The 24,498-nt window shown below is 40.2% G+C and overlaps 1 protein-coding gene and 1 long non-coding RNA gene across 3 annotated transcripts; both read left to right on the forward strand.

Moving 5' to 3' along the window:
- Positions 1–423: 423 nt before the first annotated feature.
- LOC134354280 (uncharacterized) lies at positions 424–2,511 on the forward strand. 2 transcript variants are annotated; one of them, XR_010019759.1, is made up of 3 exons: positions 424–549; positions 1,413–1,443; positions 2,327–2,511. It is a non-coding gene; the product is annotated as an uncharacterized LOC134354280 (long non-coding RNA). The 2 variants fall into 2 exon arrangements; XR_010019758.1 differs by having other exon boundaries at positions 2,203–2,333.
- Positions 2,512–6,581: 4,070 nt separating this feature from the next.
- Positions 6,582–15,599, forward strand: LOC134353719 (troponin I, fast skeletal muscle-like). The gene is made up of 5 exons (XM_063062008.1): positions 6,582–6,674; positions 6,763–6,894; positions 7,787–7,876; positions 10,481–10,663; positions 15,058–15,599. Exons 1-5 carry the CDS (start codon positions 6,597–6,599, stop codon positions 15,145–15,147), a joined length of 573 nt encoding a protein of 190 aa, XP_062918078.1. The 5' UTR covers positions 6,582–6,596; the 3' UTR covers positions 15,148–15,599.
- Positions 15,600–24,498: the final 8,899 nt, after the last annotated feature.

Raw genomic sequence — 24,498 nt, forward strand, 5'->3', positions numbered from 1 at the left:
CCAACCTTTGTCTCAGTACAAGGCTATGTAGCTAGAGCAAAACATCCTCAGTGTAACTTTCTCAGAAAATGGTCAGTTCTGTTTTTCTTTAGTGAGAGGAAGTGTCTGAAATGATTTGTAAGATGAAAGACATCAATTAAGACTCTTTTGTGCCTCCTGAAGTTTTGAAGAATTTTGGGCCACAATTACCCATTAGTTCCAATACTTGGACGTCAATAAATCCTTTACAATCCTGACTTCATTAAGTACATTGAAGCAGACAAGAGTTTCACATTTTTTAAAGAGTTCTCCTCTTTAAAAGAGGAGAATGGTTCCTTGAAGCTGTCTTGCAGCTGATTTATTTATACTCTAGATGCTCAGCTTGGGTATTTCTGGAGGCTGGAGTCTATTGGTCTAAGGAGAACTCATTGCCATAAAGAGAAAGCTGCATTTTGCTGACCCATCACACAAAGCAATTTATACTGGTTGCTTTTGAAAACTGCCTGTGGCTTGCCAGTCTTCACCCATCTCTCCAGACTCCCTGTCTGCTGTTTGCTTTCTTTCTTCCAGGTGAGCTTAAATTTTGACTTTACCAAATTCTTTTCTCATATCATTCCCTAGCAATCTTTCTTGCTATGTATTGTTAATTTTAAACACCAATTTTTATTTTTATGACTGCCATTTAATATATTTAATAGTTTATATGCTAAAAGTATCCAAAATCATCAATGAAATAAAGCAAAACATTTTCTATAATTATAAGATAACTTTATATATTGTATTAATTGATGTGTTAATTATTCTTTTATAAAAAATACCCATAGATTTAGAGTATTTCCATTTCTGTGTATCATTGTTTTAAATAATTGCATATAATATTAGAATGATGAATACTCAATCTTAAAAAATTGCATTGCAAAGACTTTTTAAAGTTTAATGTTTATCTTAAACTACTTCAGCAATTATTTGAAGCAGAAGTTGACATGGGTGAAGAAAATCTCCAGTTTTACAAGGCTGTCTCTTTGACAGTTGTGTTACTGCCACCTGACATTGGTCTTAGACTGTGTGGGGCTGAGAAATGACTGACATTAAGAAGCCCTTCCATCAAGCATCTGCTACCCTTCATGTTCAGTCCAAATTTAGAAACACTTTCTCAAATTAATTTCCAAATGCCAACCATTCTGGAGGATTTGGTTTCCCTACAGCTAATCTTTCCCTCTTGGGTCTGGTTTTGAAAACCATTACAAGACATCAGCATTTTGCTGTTGAGGTCTTCCTTCCATTTCCATATTGATTACATGAAGTAATATAGTCAAGTCACCTTTAGTTCAAAAATCATTACATTTAAGGCTGTTTGCATTGAAAACAAGTCATAGAGTAAACATTTGAGATTAAATCATTAAGTTAGTCATTTAATTGTTCTTTATTTACAGGGTCATAAAATACAACTGTCACAATGGGAGAGTGAGTATTACCTGAAGCTTTAAATCGTTCATTTTGATTTGTACATTTTCTGATTTAATGGGCATGTAATTGGTAAATAAATTTCAATGCAGCCAAGTGTGAGGTGAAGTGATATATTTTGGCAGGAAGAATAAGGAGCCAAGCATTGCTTATGTAACAAGTATCTGAATAGGATAAGGGTTCTAGAGACAGAGAAGCTCAGGTTAACTAAAAACTAGCAGCTCAGGTAACTAAGGCCTTAATAAAACAAATTCAAAAAATATTATTTCCTTACTAAAATTGCAAGTCTAAAACTTTGAGAATATATGTTGTGTTGAACATTGATAACAATTCACCATGAACAGTGTGCCCAAAGTTCTGATCTCTGCATTGGTAGAAGATATGGGAGCTTATGAGACATGGATAAAATATTCTCAGTGAGGGTAATAGACCTGTGAAGAAATATTTATTACTGTTTATAAGGCTGAACAGTCTGTGGCATATTTCTGTTGAAAAGTGAAGATTGCAGTAGGGATAAACATAGGGTAAATATTTTTAAGGGCAGTATTTGAGATTTAAGTCATAAGTATCATTCGGCAATAAGAATTTATTAAAACATCAAGAGAAATATTCGATTTTATGCAAAACATGCAGGTATAAGTTATGCAAGGATATAGCACCCATATACAATCAAGGGTATAATAACAGTTGAAGAGTGGTTTGGGGAGGATTGTGTGGGCTATGAGCAACTTGAGATAAATGGCCTCCTTCTTGTTATAGGCTCTGTGGAAGTCTATGTAATGGTGACTTTTCTGGTGCCCATTAACTTAGTAGTAATAAACAATGAAATTTGGAAAATCTGGAATTTGTTTGGATACTAATGCCTCGCCCTTCTTCTTTACAGTGACGAGGTATGGTGTTGGATGTCAACTACAGTACAACTTGTGTGACTGCATGATAATGTGAAGCTGGTCCCAGTATAATTTTACTCATGATTCAAAGAACACTCTCACTGCGTAGCTTAAAGCATGCACAATCATATTCTGCATTCCAACAGTTTCAACAGCAGGGGTTATTTGGTATATCTTATAGTAGGTGTGTGAAATATTCCCACAAGCCCCTCTGCATGGCTATTTTGCGCCCATATTATCCACAAAGGGGAAAATGGGAATAGCCTTTTGAACTGGGGTCAGCCTGCAATTACATATTGCATAGGTGAGGTAATTTTCATCTGTCTTGAGACAGTGTTAAAAGTGGCAATTGGAGATGATGGGTTACAAGCAGTAATATTCAATAATATTATGATGTGTGAGCTTTTGTTTCTAACATTGACCACCAGACAGTAGTAACACTGGGTATAACGGTGCTTAAAATGGAGCTATGTTAGTCAAGGTACGTTTATTTAAATGAGAAAACAGGATGAAGAAAGCTAACTAAAAGTAATGTTGACATGCATAGATTTTTGACCCTTGTTGCTGCTGCAGCCATCCAGGCAAACAGCAGTTAACCATCAGTGTCTCACTGGTGCTGGCAAGATTTGAGGGGTTTGGACATGGCCACCTGTACTCATGGTGCCCAGTTTCTGACCTGCTCTGCCAGCCACAGAATGTACGTGACTAGTGCAAGGAATTTCCTGGACAGTGATGAGCCCCAAGAGTTTGAGATGGACCTTGTTAATGATAACACCAATTGGAGTTAGTTTGTCTCCTCCTGTTGGGAGGCTGCCAATTTGACCATTGGTGAACAAGTTATAAGTATGTAGAACTGTGTGGAATTGCCTGGTAGCACTTGGATTACTCATTCCATCATGGTTCTGATGACTGCAAAAGAGCTGATAGATGCCCAAATGTAAAACAAATGAATGTCGTTGTGACTTAGGGTAGTAATGATCAGTTTAGTAGTTCAAATGATTTTAGTGAATCAACCTATATGACAAACCATCAACTTCAAGGATAAATTCATGTTTGTTTACTAACTGAATTTAAATTGTAACAGTATAATTTCAGCATGGTATTTTAATCATGGTAATAACCATACTGAATTAGTTATAGTTGGGATCACAGAGACATGGCTCCAGGGTGACCAGGGATGGGAGCTCAATGTTCAGGGATATTCAATATTCAGGAGGGATAGACACGAAGGAAGGGGAGGTGGGGTGGCGTTGCTGGTTAAAAAAGAGATTAACGCAATAGAAAGGAAGGACATAAGCCGGGAAGATGTGGAATCGATATGGGTAGAGCTGCGTAACACTAAGGGGCAGAAGACGCTGGTGGGAGTTGTGTACAGGCCACCTAACAGTAGTAGTGAGGTCGGAGATGGTATTAAACAGGAAATTAGAAATGTGTGCAATAAAGGAACAGCAGTTATAATGGGTGACTTCAATCTACATGTAGACTGGGTGAACCAAATTGGTAAAGGTGCTGAGGAAGAGGATTTCTTGGAATGTATGCGGGATGGTTTTTTGAACCAACATGTCGAGGAACCGACTAGAGAGCAGGCTATTCTGGACTGGGTTTTGAGCAATGAGGAAGGGTTAATTAGCGATCTTGTCGTGAGAGGCCCCTTGGGTAAGAGTGACCATAATATGGTGGAATTCTTCATTAACATGGAGAGTGACGTAGTTAATTCAGAAACAAAGGTTCTGAACTTAAAGAGGGGTAACTTTGAAGGTATGAGACATGAATTAGCTAAGATAGACTGGCAAATGACACTTCAAGGATTGACGGTGGATATGCAATGGCAGGCATTTAAAGGTTGCATGGATGAACTACAACAATTGTTCATCCCAGTTTGGCAAAAGAATAAATCAAGGAAGGTAGTGCACCCGTGGCTGACAAGAGAAATTAGGGATAGTATCAATTCCAAAGAAGTAGCATACAAATTAGCCAGAGAAAGTGGCTCACCTGAGGACTGGGAGAAATTCAGAGTTCAGCAGAGGAGGACAAAGGGCTTAATTAGGAAGGGGAAAAAAGATTATGAGAGAAAACTGGCAGAGAACATAAAAACGGACTGTAAAAGCTTTTATAGATATGTAAAAAGGAAAAGACTGATAAAGACAAATGTAGGTCCCCTGCAAACAGAAACAGGTGAATTGATTATGGGGAGCAAGGACATGGCAGACCAATTGAATAATTACTTTGGTTCTGTCTTCACTAAGGAGGACATAAATAATCTTCCAGAAATAGTAAGGGACAGAGGGTCCAGTGAGATGGAGGAACTGAGCGAAATACATGTTAGTAGGGAAGTGGTGTTAGGTAAATTGAAGGGATTGAAGGCAGATAAATCCCCAGGGCCAGATGGTCTGCATCCCAGAGTGCTTAAGGAAGTGGCCCAAGAAATAGTGGATGCATTAGTGATAATTTTTCAAAACTCGTTAGATTCTGGACTAGTTCCTGAGGATTGGAGGGTGGCTAATGTAACCCCACTTTTTAAAAAAGGAGGGAGAGAGAAACCGGGGAATTATAGGCCGGTTAGCCTAACGTCGGTGGTGGGGAAACTGCTGGAGTCAGTTATCAAGGATGTGATAACAGCACATTTGGAAAGCGGTGAAATGATCGGACAAAGTCAGCATGGATTTGTGAAAGGAAAATCATGTCTGACGAATCTCATAGAATTTTTTGAGGATGTAACTAGTAGAGTGGATAGGGGAGAACCAGTGGATGTGGTATATTTGGATTTTCAAAAGGCTTTTGACAAGGTCCCACATAGGAGATTAGTGTGCAAACTTAAAGCACACGGTATTGGGGGTAAGGTATTGGTGTGGGTGGAGAATTGGTTAGCAGACAGGAAGCAAAGAGTGGGAATAAACGGGACCTTTTCAGAATGGCAGGCGGTGACTAGTGGGGTACCGCAAGGCTCAGTGCTGGGACCCCAGTTGTTTACAATATATATTAATGACTTGGATGAGGGAATTAAATGCAGCATCTCCAAGTTTGCGGATGACACGAAGCTGGGTGGCAGTGTTAGCAGTGAGGAGGATGCTAAGAGGATGCAGGGTGACTTGGATAGGTTGGGTGAGTGGGCAAACTCATGGCAGATGCAATTTAATGTGGATAAATGTGAAGTTATCCACTTTGGTGGCAAAAATAGGAAAACAGATTATTATCTGAATGGTGGCCGATTAGGAAAAGGGGAGGTGCAACGAGACCTGGGTGTCATTATACACCAGTCATTGAAAGTGGGCATGCAGGTACAGCAGGCGGTGAAAAAGGCGAACGGTATGCTGGCATTTATAGCGAGAGGATTCGAGTACAGGAGCAGGGAGGTACTACTGCAGTTGTACAAGGCCTTGGTGAGACCACACCTGGAGTATTGTGTGCAGTTTTGGTCCCCTAATCTGAGGAAAGACATCTTTGCCATAGAGGGAGTACAAAGAAGGTTCACCAGATTGATTCCTGGGATGGCAGGTCTTTCATATGAAGAAAGACTGGATGAACTGGGCTTGTACTCGTTGGAATTTAGAAGATTGAGGGGGGATCTGATTGAAACGTATAAGATCCTAAAGGGATTGGACAGGCTAGATGCAGGAAGATTGTTCCCGATGTTGGGGAGGTCTAGAACGAGGGGTCACAGTTTGAGGATAGAGGGGAAGCCTTTTAGGACCGAGGTTAGGAAAAACTTCTTCACACAGAGAGTGGTGAATCTGTGGAATTCTCTGCCACAGCAAACTGTTGAGGCCAGTTCATTAGCTATGTTTAAAAGGAAGTTAGATATGGCCCTTGTGGCTACAGGGGTCAGGGGGTATGGAGGGAAGGCTGGGTTCTGAGTTGGATGATCAGCCATGATCATAATAAATGGCGGTGCAGGCTCGAAGGGCCGAATGGCCTACTCCTGCACCTATTTTCTATGTTTCTATGTTTCTATGAATTAATTAAGAACACTGAAACTGATAGTGATACACAAGGGTGGTTGGATGAACAAATGAACTGTACATTCTTTAGAGAAAATGAGCATGTATTAGCCCATTGCTTTCAATGGGAAAAACATCAGTGGTGCAAAGGTAGTGTTCATCAGCAAAACAGGGGAGAGAGTGGTTGACATAAACCATGTAGTTGATTGGAAATAACTCTGGGTTGTTGGAGAAAAGTTGCTTCTAACAGCTGAACTGAAGTTATTGCACAATAACAGCATGTCTCACTGTTTAAGCATTCTTTTACAATAATCTGACCTACCAAATGTTCCTCATATTCGATGTTCATCTATTGCTGCAGAAAAAATCCAAGATGACCTCCTCTCGCAGAATGCATCTGAAGGTAACTTTTCAATTTATTGTGCAGTTTCCTTTCACTGATTCTAAAAGATTTCTGCTTAACCAATTGCTACATCACACGTGTGTTTCAGAGCTTGCTGCTCTCACTTGCCAAAGCTGCGATTGAGAAGGAAGATGCAGATCGGATAGTGGAGAAGGAGAGGTACATGGCAGAACATTGTCAAGCTCTTCAAGTTCATGGGATTTCAATGGCAGAATTACAGGTTACTTCAATATCATTTTATTGAAACAAAATCTTGCTTTTGTAGCCATAGGGGTATGCAGCTCATACAATTGAAAGATTTTTAGCTTGGGAGCAATGATCAATGTAGAAGGCATTCATACTTTGGAAGTAATCTGCGCCATCAATGAAAATATTTCTTCATTTGGCAATGGTGTCACTAGAATTCAGAACAAAATTCATGTTTTCTGTCTTCAGTTGAATCCATGCTCCTTTTAGGAAATGATCCAATGTTTAAAATTGAATATAATTAATCACAATTCAGGCATCCCTACATTAAATGCTCATTGGCATTTTTCCCATTTCTGACCTCAGTTGTAACAACTTACCATACGCCACATTTGGGGCAATAAAGCTCCAGCCACCTTGCAGAGGTACCTCCATTAAATTTTTGTTCTCCACAGGGATCCCTTGCTCACAAGCAACAGCTATTCCCCAATCCTAGGAATTTGCTACCTTATCATAGAAACAGTCATTTTATCCTTTCTTCTAAGTTGGACAACTTCACGAGAGATGTATTGTAAATAGGTTTTCCAGTCTACTTCTGTTGACCAAGGTGTTGCAGAAACACTATGAACAAGAAAACTGAAGACTGATGAGAAATATATAACGATTTTTCTTCTCTATTCTGATTTCAAGTGGAATCTTACACAATTTATCAATGTCAGTTGGGAGGGTAAGAAAGCAAGCCCTTTCAGTCAAGCAATTATTTCTTCCCTTTTAAGGTGTTACTGGTCTTTTTACTGTGGTTCACGGGCCTGTTTATCAATAACAGTGATAATGCTAGTGATTTTTAAACTACGTTCTAATTACAGAATGAATGCAAAATGCAGTGACACCACAAAGTTAAATTTGCTGACTATCTATCTCAACAGGATCTATGCAAAAAAATTCATGCACGGATAGATGCGGCTGATGAGGAGAGATATGACCTGCAAACCAGAGTTAATAAGACTGCCAAAGAGGTAATGGCCACCTCCCCCAAACATGTTCAACACATTTTTTGTTCCTTTTCTGAAGCAATTTTTTGCATGCCCTAAGTAACAAATGGAATATGAAATAGTCATAGTCATAGTCATACTTTATTGATCCAGGGGGAAATTGGTGATTGTTTAAAATATGCTATGAGCTTCCACAGAAAATAAGTGACGTAACTAGAACAGATATATTTAAAAGAGAAGGAAGTCAGAGACATGAGGGAGAAAAGAACAATAGAATAATCTATTGGGATTAGATGATAGGAAGCTAACATTGACCAAATCAGTGTCTTCTTATGTATAGTTATATGCAAACTGTTTAACAATAAGAAAGTTCCTTAACACTTAAACCTGTAAACACGCCCCTGTATCATATGAAACAGGTCACTCACTGATTGAACTAAAACTGAACAAAGGAGCCACTAGCAAAATCCAAAATTATCAGCAGAGAAAGGTATTAACAATAATCAACGATTTAAGCATATTGACTCCATGAGCACAAGATTAAACGACATCAATGGAATAAAATGGAAAGAAAGTGAAGCAGCATCTCTCTGCACAATTATCAGTTAAATATCTAAATCACCCAGATCACTGCCAGTTCATTACATGTGTAGTTTCTATTACCTGTGTCAATCAATTTCTTTTTCCAGATTTGTTACAGGGAATAAATGGAATCACAATTCCTGCTTAGTCCTTTTGCCACCCATTTATGGAATAAATGGAATAACAATTCCCACTCAGTCCTTTATCCACCCATTTAATCTCCACAAATAACTTGATAATCCAAAGGTATTCAAGTAAAACACACTATTCGTCCATCCTTACACTGCCTTCACTTAACTTAAGCTTGGTACCCAAATATTTCCACAAGGGCTCATAACTGGGATACTTCCTCGTTGTATCAGAAGGGAATCAGTACCAAAACAGGAAAGATGGGGTGAGGTCCCATTCCATCAGGATCCCTTTTCAGTATATCTCACCCGGACTGCCATGGCCTTGGACAAAGAGCAGACACAGAACCTATATCTCAAAGTAACATGAGACATTGCTAATATCCTTCTCATCTGACCCAATCAAAGGAGATCCTCTGAACACTGGGGATGAGGACTTGCACCCAAACCACAAAGCATCTGTGGGATTCCACTACAAATTTGGAAAGTATTTCTTCTCAATCTGCTGATTCAGTCTGTTGCTTGTCCTCAGTTCAAGCGTAAAACTTTATTGAGATAGACCTGTGCTCAGTCAAAGAGTTTATGAAAGTAGATTGGCTAGTGGATGGACTCCTCCTCCCCCTTCACTCACTGCACTTGTTCTGTACTGAGCAAAAGCCTGAAAGGAAATTGAATGCCGCGATTCTGTGTAATGATTCAGCCTCTTAAGAAAAATGATGCAGAACATAAAAAGGATATTTGGCCCATTGAGTCCATGCTATCCCTATGGAAGACTAACTCAACTTGTCCCATTTCCCCAGCCATTCACCTTTATTCTATATCCCTTAGGGTTTTTGCCCCTTCCACCAAAAGGAGCACTTTCACTCTACGTGATCTACAGTATTTAGACCATTTATGATTTTACATACCTGGAGCAGATCACCTCCCAAACTCATCTGATCTAAAAAAGGATAACCCCAGCTTCCCTAGTCAATCCACAAAACTCATTTTCAATTCTTGTACTCTCTTTGTGAATCTCTCCTTTACCCTGGCTAAAGCCTTCATGTATTTTCCAAAATATGCTGCCCGTTGCTGAACAAAATATTCGAGCTATAATCAAGCCTGTCATTTGTAAAGGCTCGAGCTCAAAGCTTTCTTTGGATTGCTCTAAATAAGGTATTTAAGTTATCGATTGAGATTATCAATAAACAAAATTGGCTTTTGTTGGTTCATATTCCCCTATTTACATCACTATATCTTAGGTTTATTAAAATAACCCAACTGAAATGTACAAAGTAGCATACCGTAAAGGCTCAGTTAATAGATACAGGCTTCACACTTTAATATGTAAAGTAAGAACATGTTTAGAGTAAGCATCCTGGAGGATTAATTATCATTCAGCAAATATGTCATTCGATTGTCTTTCAAATATGTAAATATAATCTGAGAATTGTAAAGGATGTCATAAAGGTACACTGCTATTTCTTTATCAAGCCGGGTAAACTCTGAGCCGGAGTCGTTTCTTAAAAAATGTTTTTTCTCATATTTAAAACATTTCTATCCTGCCCTACCATGTGTGGTACTCAGCACAACCTTTAACAGCCACCTCCAAATTGTATAACATCCTCAATCACTGATTGAAATCCTAGGCCTCTTACTACTCACCAAGGAGGAGAAGCCTTTATAAACATTTCCTGGGAAATATGCACCAGCACACTTCAATGTCTCAGTTGGGGATATAAAAAACTGCCACTTGGGAAACTGGAGTCATGGGAGTACTGGGGAAGTGGTGAAAGTGCCCAATCAAATCTTTGTCAGGCAGAACTGAGATGATAAAAAGTCACTTCTAAACCAGTGAGGATCCAGGAACCAAGAACTGTTCTTTGACTTTTCAGTTACGTTCTATTTAGGTGCAAATGTAAATCCTTAAATGTTGCAGATTGATGACCTGAACCTGAAAGTCTTTGACCTGAAGGGCAAATTTAAGAGACCACCCCTCAAGAGAGTGCGTATGTCGGCTGATGCCATGCTGCGTGCTCTGCTGGGCTCCAAACACAAGGTGTCCATGGACTTGAGAGCCAACCTGAAGCAAGTGAAGAAAGAGGACACTGAGAAGGAGAAGGTAAGTCATCATCAATGAAAACCCATGGCTGGACTTTTAGTTCTCTCTCTGATGGAAGCAGCATGTATGTCTGACCAATCTTCTAAACTCAAGACATGTAGTCTGACTGAGACATTACAGTTAGTTATTAAGCATCTGATCTTATAGAGATTCAAATATCCTATTGGTGCAAGCTGATTAATTTTCAGACCATTTATCTTATAAGGACACTGAAAGTCTGCCTTCCCTTCATTCTTTTGTTACTATTTTATGATCTTCTCCCTCCCAGCCCCAAGATCTTATAGTTCTCTGGAGATCATTTGAGGCCCTACTTACTGTTAGATAATTTAATCAACCACTAGAAAACCCATTAAGAGAACTGAATTGTGGCTCTATTCAATCTTCCCATACTTCCAACCCCAATTCGGCTTTGGACGATGATCAGATTGTGATCATTAATGTGAGAAAAACTGCAGATGCTGGAAATCCAAGCAACATGCAGAAAATGCTGGAGGAACTCAGCAGGCCAGGCAGCATCTATGGAAAAGAGTAAACAGTCGACGTTTCAGTCAGAGACCCTTCATCAGGGCTGGCAATGTGAGAAGCTGGGAGGTAATAGGTGGAAAAGGTAAAGGCTGAAGAAGGAGGAATCTGATAGGAGTGGACCTAGGAAAAAGGGAAGGAGGGGTAGCCCCATGGGGAGGTGAGAGGCAGGTAAGGAGAAGAAAAGAGTTTACAGGGAACCAGAGTGGGGAATAGCAAAAGAGGGAAGGGAGAGTGGGAGAAATTACCAGAAGTTAGGGAAATCAAAATTCATGCTTCATGTTGGAGGCTACCCGAACAGAATATGAGGTGTTGCTCCTCCAACCTGACAGTGGCCTCGTCGTGGCAGTAGAGGAGGCCATGGACTAATGCGTCGGAATAGGAATGGGAATTGGAATTGAAATGCTTAGCCACTGGGAGGCCCTGCTTGCTGCAGATGGAGTGAAAGTGCTTGACATAGTGACCCCTCAATTTATGTCAACTCTCACCAGTGTAGAAGAGGCTGCAAAGGGAACACCAGATACAGTAGATGGTCCCAACAGACTTGCAAGTAAAGTGTTACCTCACTTGGAAGGACTGTTTTGGGCCCTGATCAGAGGTAGAGGAGGAGGTGAATGGACAGGCACTTCTTCTGCTTGCATACATAAGTGCCTAGAGGGGAGATTAGTGGTGAGGGACTAATGGACAAGGGAACCACAGAGAGAATGATCCCTATGGAATGAGGACAGTGGGGGGGGGGGGTGTAAAGATGTATTTGGTGGTAAGATCTCTTAGAAGATGGCGGAAGTTGCAGAGAATGACGTGTTGGATGTGAAGGCTCATGGGATTGTAGGTAAGGTCAAGAGGAACTCTATCCCTGTTATTGTGGCAGGAAGATGGGGTGAGGGTATAGAAGAATAGAGGAATTGCAAGTGAGGGCAGTGTTAATAATGGAGGAAGAGATACCCCATTCTTTGAAGGAGGAGGACGTATCTGATATACTGGAAAGGAAAGCCTCATCCTGGGAACAGATGCAGCAGAGACAAAGGAACTGAGAAAAGGGAATGGCATTTTTACAGGTGACAGGCTGGGAAGAAGTATAATCAAGGTAGCTGTAATAGTCAGTAGACAGAGATAGAGACAGAGATTGAGGAAGGGAATAGCAGTGTCAGAAATGGACCAAGTGAATTTAAGGGCAGGGTTGAAGTTGGAGGCAAAGTTGATGAAATTGACAGGTTCAGCACAGATGCATGAGGCAGCACTGATGCATTTGTCAAATGTAGTGCAGAAAGAGTTGGAGAGCGTTACCAGTGAAGACTTGGAACATGCCTGTTCCACATCACCAACGAAAAGGCATGCATAGCTGGGGTTCATTGCTACTCCTTGGGTTTGGAGAAAGTGGAGGAGTCAAAAGAGAAACTGCTGAGTGTGAGGACCAATTCTGCCAGACAGAGGAGGGTGGTGGTGGAGAAAAACAAGTTAGGTCTATTGCCAAGATAGAAGCGGAGAGCTCTAAGGCCTTCTTGAAGAGAGATAGAAGTATACAGGAACTGGACATCTATGGCGACCAGTGCTAGACAATTGAAGGTTGCTGAAGAGATTGAGAGCATATGAAGTTGCACCGATGTCGGTGGGAAGAAACTCAACCAATGGGGATAAATCTGATAAACGTTGTTGTCTTTACACAGACTCAGCTGTATGTGACTCTATATTCACCAATATGGTTGACTGCTTTTGCCTCTTTGGTTCAGAGGTGATTAGGAATGGACAGTGAATGCTGGCATTTTCAGTAACATCTAAATGTGAGGGAATACACACACAACAATAACAATTAGCTGACATAGGTTCTGGTTTTGATGCCCTCCAAACAAAATAGCGTGTGGATTCAGCATTAAAGATCCCACTCAAGTACGGACACCCCACCCAGCAGAACTCATTAATTGCAACTTTAGTGTTCAGTTCTCAAATTTTAAACCAGTATATCTCAGATTATTTTAGGAAAAATTGGTGTGAAATTACACCATATTTTGTGGGAATGTTGCACTCTAAGGAAACAGTTCTAGGACCTGTCAACAGCCTTTGTTGAGCTGGTTGATCTCAATTAGCAGCTACAACAATGTGCATTTATATAAAGACAGGATGCATGCATTTATACAGTGCCTTTCATGACCATGTTCCTTCCCAAAATGCTTCAGATCCAATGATGTAATATTTGAAATGTAGTCATTATTGCAATGTAGGAAATGTGGCAGCCAACTTAGGCTGGGAGCGCCTCCAAAAACAGCAATGTGCTAATCATCAAATAATTGTTTTTTAAAGTGATTTTTGTTTGAGCGATAAATATTGACTGGATACCAGAGAACATTTTGCTTCCTTTCTTCAAAATTGTGTATTGGGATTATATGTATTATACGTTTTATTTGAGGGCTAGTGGGTCCTTGTTTAAAATGTCATCAGAAGGACATTCAGCAATGCAGTACTTTCCCCATGCAGCACAAGAAACATCTAGACTTCTCCACTCAAATTCCTCAAGTGGGAAACAACCCTATAATTTTCTGGTCATGGATTGCTACACAAAGGCTGACACCACAGCAGCACCTTTAATATAGAAAAATAATCCAAGCTGTCTACCCATAAAGCAGAGTAAAATAGAATACAAATACTAAGTCATAGTAGAGAAACTTAGATAGGAGACATGGACTTTAGCAAAGGATTGATTGATTGATTGATCAATTGAACTATTGATTGATTGATTGATTGATTGACATAAAGTGTAGAATCAGCCCTTCCAGCTCTTCAAGCCATGCTGCCCAGCAATCTCTTAGTTTAATCCTATCCTAATCATGGGACAATTTACAATAACCAATTAACCTACCAAACTGGTCCTGGAGACTGGAGCACCCAGAGGAAACCCCTAAGGTCACAGGGAGAAAGTACAGGTCCCTTACAGGCAGCGGCAGGATTTGAACCAGTCACTGGTACTGTAAAGCCTTGTGCTACCACGTGCTGTAGGGAGGGAATACCACTGTACGAGGCTAGGTAGCAGCAGACAGAGATACTGAGGGAATGGGAAAAGTTATATGTAAAAGAAGTGACATTTCATTTTCCAGAATTCTTGCAGTAGTTTTAACATTTGGTTACAATGTGAAATGATGAATATTGGATTACATGCCATTAAGCAACCTCCCTTACCCGGTACTATCAGCAAATCTAAAATTAGTCCCCAGTATTTATGAGCAAAGGATAATGGATAAGAGATTAACAGCTTCTAACTGATGCTTCTTTCAGAAAGTGTAGCTGAATGGGTAGCTGACAGTGGCAGATTGATTGTAATGCCCATGAAGTGCCTGTGCTCACTGTTCACTGATGAATAATAATCATTCAGAATTCTGGAAGTGTGTTTGGTTACACTTCCAGCATCACTCTGACCTTAAGAGATTATGTTTTTGATCTATCAGGCTGACCAATATCAGAAATCTAATAATTTCCAAGCTCCAGATTGCAGGGAAATATTTAACAAGAATCATTAGATACCAGTCAGGAGCAGTGTAGAGAGCAGATGTTTCTGTCCATTTCTGATCTGCATCAAATTAGTTAATGCAGAATAGGCATGGGAATGTTTGCTGGGACACTTGTGTATATTTCACATTCACACAAGAGGTACAAAATGGACTTTAGGCTGCAGAATAGAATCAAATGGCAACCTCTCTTTCAGTGAGATTGGTGCCTAAGCCATCAGAGGGAGTATTAAGTTCCACATCCAGCTATAGGTATGGTTATGTCCTATCCGTGTGCAATATTTATTCTATGACTCCGATAGTCAGAAGGAAGCATGTGTTATCAAAGATTAAGTCATCAGCTTACTGAATTTATACAAGTCTTTCTCCCTCCAGGATCTGCGGGATGTTGGAGACTGGCGGAAGAACATTGAGGAGAAGGCTGGAATGGAAGGCAGAAAGAAGATGTTTGAGGGTGCTGAATAAAACATGTCTCTATAAAAACCAAATACTGCATTACATCTAATGTTTGTAATAAAATGTGTGTAGGTCAGTCTTGTTCTCATTGGTATTAGAAATATTTTGTGCTGATTTAGTTAATTTCATTTAGAATAAATGAATAATATAACAGTTGCAATGAACAGGTCAGGATGCATTTGAGCTTAATCCATCTTCTTACTGCTTGACATCAGGCCACAATCTATTGTAGCAAGAAATGAGCGTTATTTAGACTTGCCTTTGCCCACTTGATATGTTGAATCACAAGTTGCTAAAGGAACAATATGGTAGTGAATGAAAGGAGGAACTAAGACTTGGACAAACAACAGGAATTCTGCAGATGCTGGTAATTCAAGCAACACACATCAAAGTTGCTGGTGAACGCAGCAGGCCAGGCAGCATCTCTAGGAAGAGGTACAGTCGACGTTTCAGGCCGAGACCCTTCGTCAGGACGAAGGGTCTCGGCCTGAAACTAAGACTTGGTATCAGGTAAAACAGCAGGGCATCTCCCTAACCAACCAGAATGAAGTCTAATCAATAAAACAGGGACTGAGAGAGGTACGTACATTTGAGCATGTGAATTCATTGTCAAATTATACAAAAGAGGAATAAAGAGAAAAGGGAAGGAAAGGAAGATAGGTAGAAAGAGAGATAAAAAGTAGACAAAGGGAAGGGTGAAGAAAGGATTTTTAATTTTACATTCTTTAAAAATCTCCAACAATAACAGTGATTAGCTATCTCCATTTGGATTACTACCATTAGTCATGAACCTGCCATCAAATGAATTTACTGTCTCATTTCCATTTAAATAACAGCATACACTATAACCTCAGCTTAATTTTGACAGTAAATTATGGCCCATTATGTGTCAGCATGCTGCCCTTGTACATGTTAAGTGTACTTTGGAATTACAGAAATGTACGTAATAACTTTGTAGCATCACCTATAAGAGCTTTTATTTTATGGTCTGTGTACTCCAGATTGAAAGCTACAGTGTAAATAAATTCTTGAAAACAGGGTTGACTTTTTTCAATCATGAGTATTCTGAGGTTTCATTTGGTCACCTTTGCTATGTGTCGAATGCTCATACGTATGTAGTGATCACCATTCCTATGCAGTGTTCTTGTTACTAGTAGGTGGGAGGGGTGTAAAATGAAGATGAGTTGGATACTGTAAATGGCTCTGTTTACCGAAGCAGGGAGAATAATGACACTACAGTCTAATGTTTCACAACTTCAGCTGAAGTGCTGCAAGCAGTAACCCACCAACAATATTAGGATTATTTCCCATCTGCAATCATAGGTTTCACAAAAGGAAGAAGACTGGTAAATGGAAGAAAGTCCCGGAGTTTGCCTATGGTGGATAAAAACAAAATACTGAGTGCATTTGGATATGAGTAAACAGTAGATATTTTTTCACATGGTGGAAATCCAGAGCAACAAACACAAAATGCCAGAAGAAGTCAGCAGGTCAGGCAGCATCTATGGAGAGTCCTAATGAAGGGTCTCGACCTGAAACGTCGTTTGTTTATTCCTCTCCATAGATGTTGCCCAAACTGCTGAGTTCCTCCAGTATTTTGTGGTTATGAATAATAAAAATGTTAGCATGATTTAGAAGGATAAGGTTCTGCAAACTGTCCCAATTACATTAAGTAAAAAAAGTTGTCTGGACATTCATGAAATAGCTGCTCAAAGTGTAACCACAATTGTACTGCATGTTTAGTGCAAGCAACAAAAAATGAATTTCTACCTCACAGTAACTTTCACAATCTCAGGAAGTTCTGCAGCTCTCAGACTTCATACTAATGGTGCAGTTTTAAGTTTTGATACTGCAGAGTGTCCTCCATGCTCTGATAAGTGGACCTATAGCCACTGTGAGTTGGTTCATTTGCCATTCGTGCAGCAGAGTTCTCTCCATCAACAGCAATCAATGACTGATTTTGTCACATCTCCTTTGATCTATCAAAGATATGGAATGATCTTCCATTGTTACAGTGTGGGGAAGCATGGCATTCAGTCTTCACACAGTAAGTACCATGAATAGCAAGGGCATTAATATAAAGCAGTCGTTCCCAAAGTGGGCGGTATCACCCCCAGGGGTGGTGGGAGTTTCTATGGGGGCAGAGGGAAGTTGCTCAGTAGCAGGGGGGCAGCTGAGGGATTACAGGCTTAATTTAAAAAATGAGTTACTTATTATAAGCATTTGATCCTTAGTGGCACATAATTGATTACAATGATCACGCACTCGGTCTGTTGCTAACCCACCATTTTCTTAGACTTTGCTTGAAGCATGTTATAGTTGTTGAAAACAATGTGACACTTCTGTCTTTGTCATTCCATGAGAAATTTGGACTGAAGAAATTGTGTTATTTCTGCGCACTATTGCCATTCACTACTGTAGTACAGTGTTAACTAGTACGATTCCAATACTCTAATCACACAGTGACACAATTCCTGTGAATTAGCATATGGCATTCAATGGGGTAAAGTTCAGAATATGCCTTTTCGCTAGCCCAGCGGTCCCCAACCACCGGGCCGCGGACCGGTACCGGGCCGCAAAGCATGTGCTACCGGGCTGCGAGGAAGTGATATGATTTGGCGATATGAGTCAGCTGCACCTTTCCTCATTCCCTGTCACGCCCACTGTTGAACTTGAATGCACGGGAGGTCATTACCCGCGTGTCATCCATGTCAGTGCGGGAAGAAGATCAACTCCTCGAGCTTGCAAATGACAACGGGCTGAAAAATATGTTTGACATAACATCTCTGCCGGCATTCTGGATCAAAGTCAAGGCTAAATATCCTGAGATAGCCACAAAAGCACTGAAAACGTTGCTTCCATTTCCAACATCATATCGCTGCAATGAATGCAACGAAAACTAAACTGCGGAATAGACTGGACATAAGGAACCCCCTTTGAGTATCGCTGCCTCCCATCACCCCTCGATAGGACCGTCTTGTTGCAGGGAAACAAGCTCAGGGCTCCCACTGATTCAGCGATATCGGTGTGTTGCAATGATTTTATATGTTCATACGGGGAAAATATGTGCTGTGTGTTTAATATCCAAACATTACTTAAAATGTTATGATGCTATTGACTTATAAGTGACTTATATAACCATATAACAATTACAGCACGGAAACAGGCCATCTCTGCCCTTCTAGTCCGTGCCGAACGCTACTCTCACCTAGTCCCACCGACCTGCACTTCCTTTAATTAGAAGGAAATGATGTGAATCTTCTCAAAGTCAAATCAGTTGTCTCCACATTTCTGTCCAAGTTAAACCTATTTAAGTGCAACATTGGCTGTCATGACTTTTTCCAATTTCCAAACCTGGAAATATTTGATAGAATACGGTAATTTCCAGTCTGATCTTTGGTAGTGTGCTGGATAGAGAAAGGTTCTGAGATGCTCCTCACTCTCTTGGCTCACCTCAGAAATATCTGCCTAAAACATTATCTCACTGCTTAATTGCCTAATGCCAGGGTGTGGCAGGTATGCAGTGTCAAAGAGAGGTAGACGTCCCATTGAGAGTTCACCAGGGGATGAGGCTTATGAGGGGGAAGGAGAGGTGTCTCAATACCTCACTCACCCTCAAAATATTTTCTGGACCTGCCCTTTGCTCCCTGCTGTAACCCACACTCACTCCTTCTGTTGTCCACCCCACTGAACGTGGGACAAGGCACATCATTCTCTCTTCTTCCTCCTCCCATCGGGCAGAAGGTACAAAATCATGAAAAACTTACTACCAGGCTCAAAGGTAGCATCTGCCCTGCTGTTATATGACTATTGAATAGTCCCCAGTATGATAAAATGGATTTGACCTCACAATCGATCTCGTCATGACTCTTACACTCAGTGTTTTCCTGTACTCCACTTTCTCTATAACTGTAACACTATATTCGGTGTTCTGATATTATTTTCCCTTGTACTACCTCAATACAAGTTTGTAATGAAGTGGTCTGTATAGATGCACGCTAAAGAATAAGTTTCACTGGACCTCAGTACATAAACACACAGTAATAAACACCATGTAGGCAGAAGGAACTAGTTTAGTGAAGCAATTTAAGTAGTTCAGCACAGCATTGTGGGCCGAAGGGCCTGTTCCTGCACTGGACTTTTCTTTGTTCTATAATTTAAGTTATCTTTCTGCTCTACGTTGAACGCTGCTTATCTGATGCTATGTGCCTGTGATGCTGTTGCAAGTAAGGTTTTCATTGCACCTATGCATACTCCGACCTGGCGTAGACAATAAACTCAACTTTGACCTCCAGTCCCAAACAAGAGAAAACCTGCAGGGGCTGGAAATCCAAGCAACACACACAAAATGCTAGAGGAACTCGGCAGGCCAGGCAGCATCAATGGGTCTTGGCCTAAAACTTTTTTCCATAGATGCCTCCTGTCCTGCTGAGCTCCTCCAGCATTTTATATCTGTTGCTTTGACCTCCTATATCCTGTCCAGCTGGAACTGGATACGTTAACTCATGCACTCCATTCCCTGCACCCCTCTTTCATCAGGAGACCAACATAGAAGGCAGTTCTCTCCAATGTCTTAGAGGAAGAAATCGCCCCTGGAGTGAGGCATCCCAGGAGATTTCTGAGTGTATCTTGCTGCAGATTATCCATCTCCCTCTGGAATGTTCTATCTGGATGGCACATAAACAGAAGTTTGTCCCTGTCTCTCCAGACAGTGGAGTAACAATAATACACCAATTCAACAAGTTTTTAGTCACTCCTCTGCCACCACTTCTGTTTCTGGAAGATTAACGGTTCTGGGAGGTGGCGATATATGGGGAAAAGGAAAAAGGAAAGGAGTTTAGAAATGGGTGGAACCAGTAAAATAATCAACATAGTAGATTCTGCAGATGCTGGAAATCTTGAGCAACACACGTAAAGTGCTGGAAGAATGCATCAGGTCAGGCAGTATCTGCGGAAGAAAATAACCAGATACTGTTTTTTACTAAGGCGCATAATCAAGACTGAAAAGGAATGGTGAAGAAGCCAGAATAAGAAGTTGAAGGGAAGAAAAATGCTGCTCCATTTTATATAGCCATTAGTTGGGATTTTCAATAAATTGATATTAAATAACATGTTTTCAGAGAGGCTTTGAGAACCTCCTTGAAGTGATTTCTTTGCCCAGCTTGTTTTCCCTGGAGAGAATGTTAATAGTGCCACCTGTGATATCCTATCTTTTAAAATTGGACTGAAAACACCACAGAGAAGACACTTAAGTAATGTTACAAAGTAACACATGTGAACGTACAGGAAGAAGGTGTCCATGGATATAATATGAGTCGTTTAAAGTCATCAAATCCCAATGCAGTTGTCATTAACTTTTGAACTATAGAATACGTATCATTATATTTCAGACAAGAAATACTCCTAAATAAACACAAGAACAATGACAAGAAAATGATTTGTACTCTCTCAAATCTATCCTACCATCCAAGGAGTTTGAACTAACTCTGTAATTTATTTGGAAAGAAACTCATTCTTGGTGATCTGTCTTAATTTATCCCAATACTTTAGCCAGATTTACCTTCTTAAGATTTGTGTGTCACAAGCAAGGCAATCTTTTATTGCCTGTTGTTCTTAGCCTACTGGACTATGTCAGGGTGCAGGTGAGAATAAACTGAATGTTTTGTGGTTTGGAAGCACAGAGAGACTAGAATGGTTAAGAAGACTATATTTTCTCCTCTGAAGAATATTAGATGTGGATTGACAATAGTCAGATGGTTTCATGGTCACAATTATTAGCACAAAGAATTATTTAATTAATTAAATTCAAATCTCCCCACTGCCCTGGTGTGATTTGAATTGCCCATCCAGACCTCCAGATTGCCCATAACTCACCTACAATGTTACCTGCCTAGAATGTTTGTTAAGTATATGCAATTCAGCAAAAAACTTAAACTCTAGTAGCTTGTTCTTCTGTATCCCTTAACAGCATTGGCGACAAAGTATATGCCTTAAACCCAAAATTAATGATCAGTTAATTTTGAGTTGCTGTTTTCAGAGACCCAAATTTCCACAAGTCTTTGTATGGAATTTTGCTCTTATCTATATCACTCCTGTTTATGTACTGTGAGCCCTGCCTTGGACTCTTCAACCAGCAAAAAATGATTTAAATTTACATCGGTTGCCCTTACGAACTTCCCTTGAAATTTTTAGTCCAATTATTCATAACAGTTTCAAATGTAATGGTTGTAAGCCAAGGATAGCAACCTTTCCTCATAAATGAATCCTTGATTCTAGGACTCATTTTGATGAATCTGTGCTGTACATATTTATTTAATCCTTCCAAAGATATTCTGCCTTTCAAAGATATACGGTCCACAGTACTTTTGATGTGGTCTAACCAGGGCTTTGTTTAGCTGTAGAATACTTCTTATTTTCACACACTCCAGACGTCTGGATACAAGGACCAGAATTCCCTCAGCCTTCAGGGTTATTTTTGAATCTGTCTATAAGACTATATCATCACTGCTCCTAGCTTTTCACTCTGCCCTATCCTTTTAAGATCATAGTGCATCAATTCACACTTGTCCATGCTAAAATCTATTTGCAACAATCTTTTAATTACTAACATTTTAAAACTCTAATAATTCTTCAAAATTTAATGCATCCATCTGCACTGCTTGTGTTATGTATCTTTACATTAAGAACGAACTTGGATTTCTGATACTCTAACCCATCAACTAAACAGTTTGGAAAGACGGTAGAATGGTGTGATCCCAGCACGAGTCGTGGAAAGAAACTACCAATCGTATCCTGGCATTCATAGCTGGTACATTCTGTCTTCTAGTACCTGGCCAGTGTCTATATTAGAGCAACCTAAGCTTCAACCTTGGTCATCAGCTTCTTAGAAGAGCTTTTCTTCACTTGCCTTCCAGCAATCCATATCCATAAACATTGTAATTCACCACTCAAAAAAACTGAATTAGAAAATGAGAACTGCCTTAATCTCTCTCATTGTGAGGCATGAGGAATTTATTCTAATTAACTTGTCTCTAATACTGTAGTATTATAAATGGTTAGATTTTTTTTGCAAACTCAGAAGAATACATCACCTAAAATCTTAACATAAATTAAACTGAGATACAGTACGTTTCAAATCAGTGAGTTATTATACTTGCTTATAATGCATACTGGAGAATTCTTGGCGAGGGCAAAGGCTTAGCCAAGGTTCAAAGGTTCAAAGGTTCATTTTTTATCAAATTATGTATGTAGTATGCAACTCTGAGATTCTTCTTCTCCAGATAGCTATGAAACGAAGAAAACCATGGAAGTAAGTTCAAAGAGAAACAGCAAACCCATCCTCCTCCACACAAAGAAGTACAGTAACATGATCAACAAGCCCCTCCTCTGCATAAAATGCATCAAGAACATTAGCCCCCAAATTCCCCCTTCCCCACACAAAAAAGCAACAAGGACATCAGCCCAAACCCCCCTCCCCGTACAAAAACGCAATAAGAACACCGAGCCCCAAATCACCCTGCCTCGCATAAAAAAACTGGCAGAAGCACAACAAGAACATTGATCCCCAAACCCCCATCATTCCCCGTACAAAAAAAATCAATGAGAAACAACGGGTGACAACATAGAATATAAAAACCATAAGAATGAAAAAGTCCATAGATCATAGTCCAAATCCATTAACACAGAACCTTGGTAGCCACCTTTGACCATCATGGAAAGAGAGAAACACGGCTGAAATGCAGAAGCTAACCTCCAGGCACAGCTATAGACCATAAAGGCTGCTACAGCAGCAGAGGAATCAAAAGGCATTCAACATTCACTCGCCTTCCGCAGTCACCTCGATGCTTCAATTTTCGTTGTTGCTTGAATAATGGAGGCTTTAATTGACAAAATGGAACCAATCATTGGTTCATGTACTGTCTAAGTTTCTTCACCTCGAGGTCTCAAGATTCGAGCTCAGAGCCAGGAATCTTCTTGGAGACAGCAAAGCATTGCATTACTCAGTCAATCTCCACATTGTAAATCACGGGCTCCAACTGTTTCAGAAATACAGTTAAGATGAAAAACAGATACAAAAAAAGTGAAATAAATACTTTCGTGGTCTATCCAGAAGATGTCAACCAAGGGCATGTTTTACACTGAGGCCATCTTGACCAATTCTTTTAGATTTGGAGAATGGGAGAAAAAGTGCACAAAATGCACTCAACTGCATCAAAAGGTGACATTTAAACACAGTAAGAACTTAGGGGGACCTCCACCTCATATTCACCAAGGTACTAGATTCAGACATGGCAAAGGTGCTCTCATCTGGTCAACTTTACAATGTCCTCTTCATAAAAACTTAGAGGCTAATGTCTATGGAGAGTGGTCCCATAATTGAATCAAGAAACACCTTGAAATTCTGTAATATCCTTCAGCAACACATAATTGCCAAAACCCAGGTTGAAAGATTTTCAGCAAAACTGTAAGGACAATCAGTCTCAATCTCATAATAATGTCCTCATTACTACAGACTGTTCTTCAGGTAATTTGATTCCTAACTCATGGTGTCAAGAATTGGCAGAGAGCACTAAATACAGCGAAGGCAATGGGACCAGAAGAATTGCAGAGGATCTGTGATCCAGAATTAGCAATATCCCGACACAAACTGCTGCAGTCCATTAACAACACTGGCACCAAATCGATGATTTGACTGGCTAGTCGTTACTTTTGCTTAGGTCACCATTGTCAAAATTGTGGGGGCCATCAATGACTGCAAACTTAACTACAGACTAACCAAATGGATACTATACCTTTTAGACCAGTTCAGAGAAGAGGTGTTCCATAATGACTTAGATAGTCATAGTCATAGTCGTACTTTATTAATCCCGGGGGAAACTGGTTTTCGTTACAGTTGCTCCATAAATAATAAATAGTAATAGAACCATAAATAGTTAAATAGTAATATGTAAATTATGCCAGTAAATTATTAAGTAAGTCCAGGACCAGCCTATTGGCTCAGGATGTCTGACCCTCCAAGGGAGGAGTTGTAAAGTTTGATGGCCACAGGCAGGAATGACTTCCTATGACACTCAGTGCTGCATCTCGGTGGAATGAGTCTCTGGCTGAATGTACTCCTGTGCCCAACCAGTACTTAGGTAGTGGATAGGAGACATTGACCAAGATGACATGCAACTTAGAGAGCATCCTCTTTTCAGACACCACCGTGAGAGAGTCCAGTTCCATCCCCACTACATCACTGGCCTTACGAATGAGTTTGTTGATTCTATTGGTGTCTGCTACCCTCAGTCTGCTGCCCCAGCACACAACAGCAAACATGATAGCACTGGCCACCACAGACTCGCAGAACATCCTCAGCAT

This window comes from Mobula hypostoma, chromosome 11 (genome assembly GCF_963921235.1).
Source record: "Mobula hypostoma chromosome 11, sMobHyp1.1, whole genome shotgun sequence".
NCBI lineage: Eukaryota > Metazoa > Chordata > Chondrichthyes > Myliobatiformes > Myliobatidae > Mobula > Mobula hypostoma.

Coding starts and splice junctions, on each gene's coding strand:
- LOC134353719 (XM_063062008.1), top strand. CDS start 6,597: ATGTTCCTCATATTCGATGTTCATCTATTGCTGCAGAAAAAATCCAAG. Junction 6,675..6,762: donor CTCGCAGAATGCATCTGAAG/GTAACTTTTCAA, acceptor CGTGTGTTTCAG/AGCTTGCTGCTCTCACTTGC. Junction 7,877..10,480: donor TTAATAAGACTGCCAAAGAG/GTAATGGCCACC, acceptor TAAATGTTGCAG/ATTGATGACCTGAACCTGAA.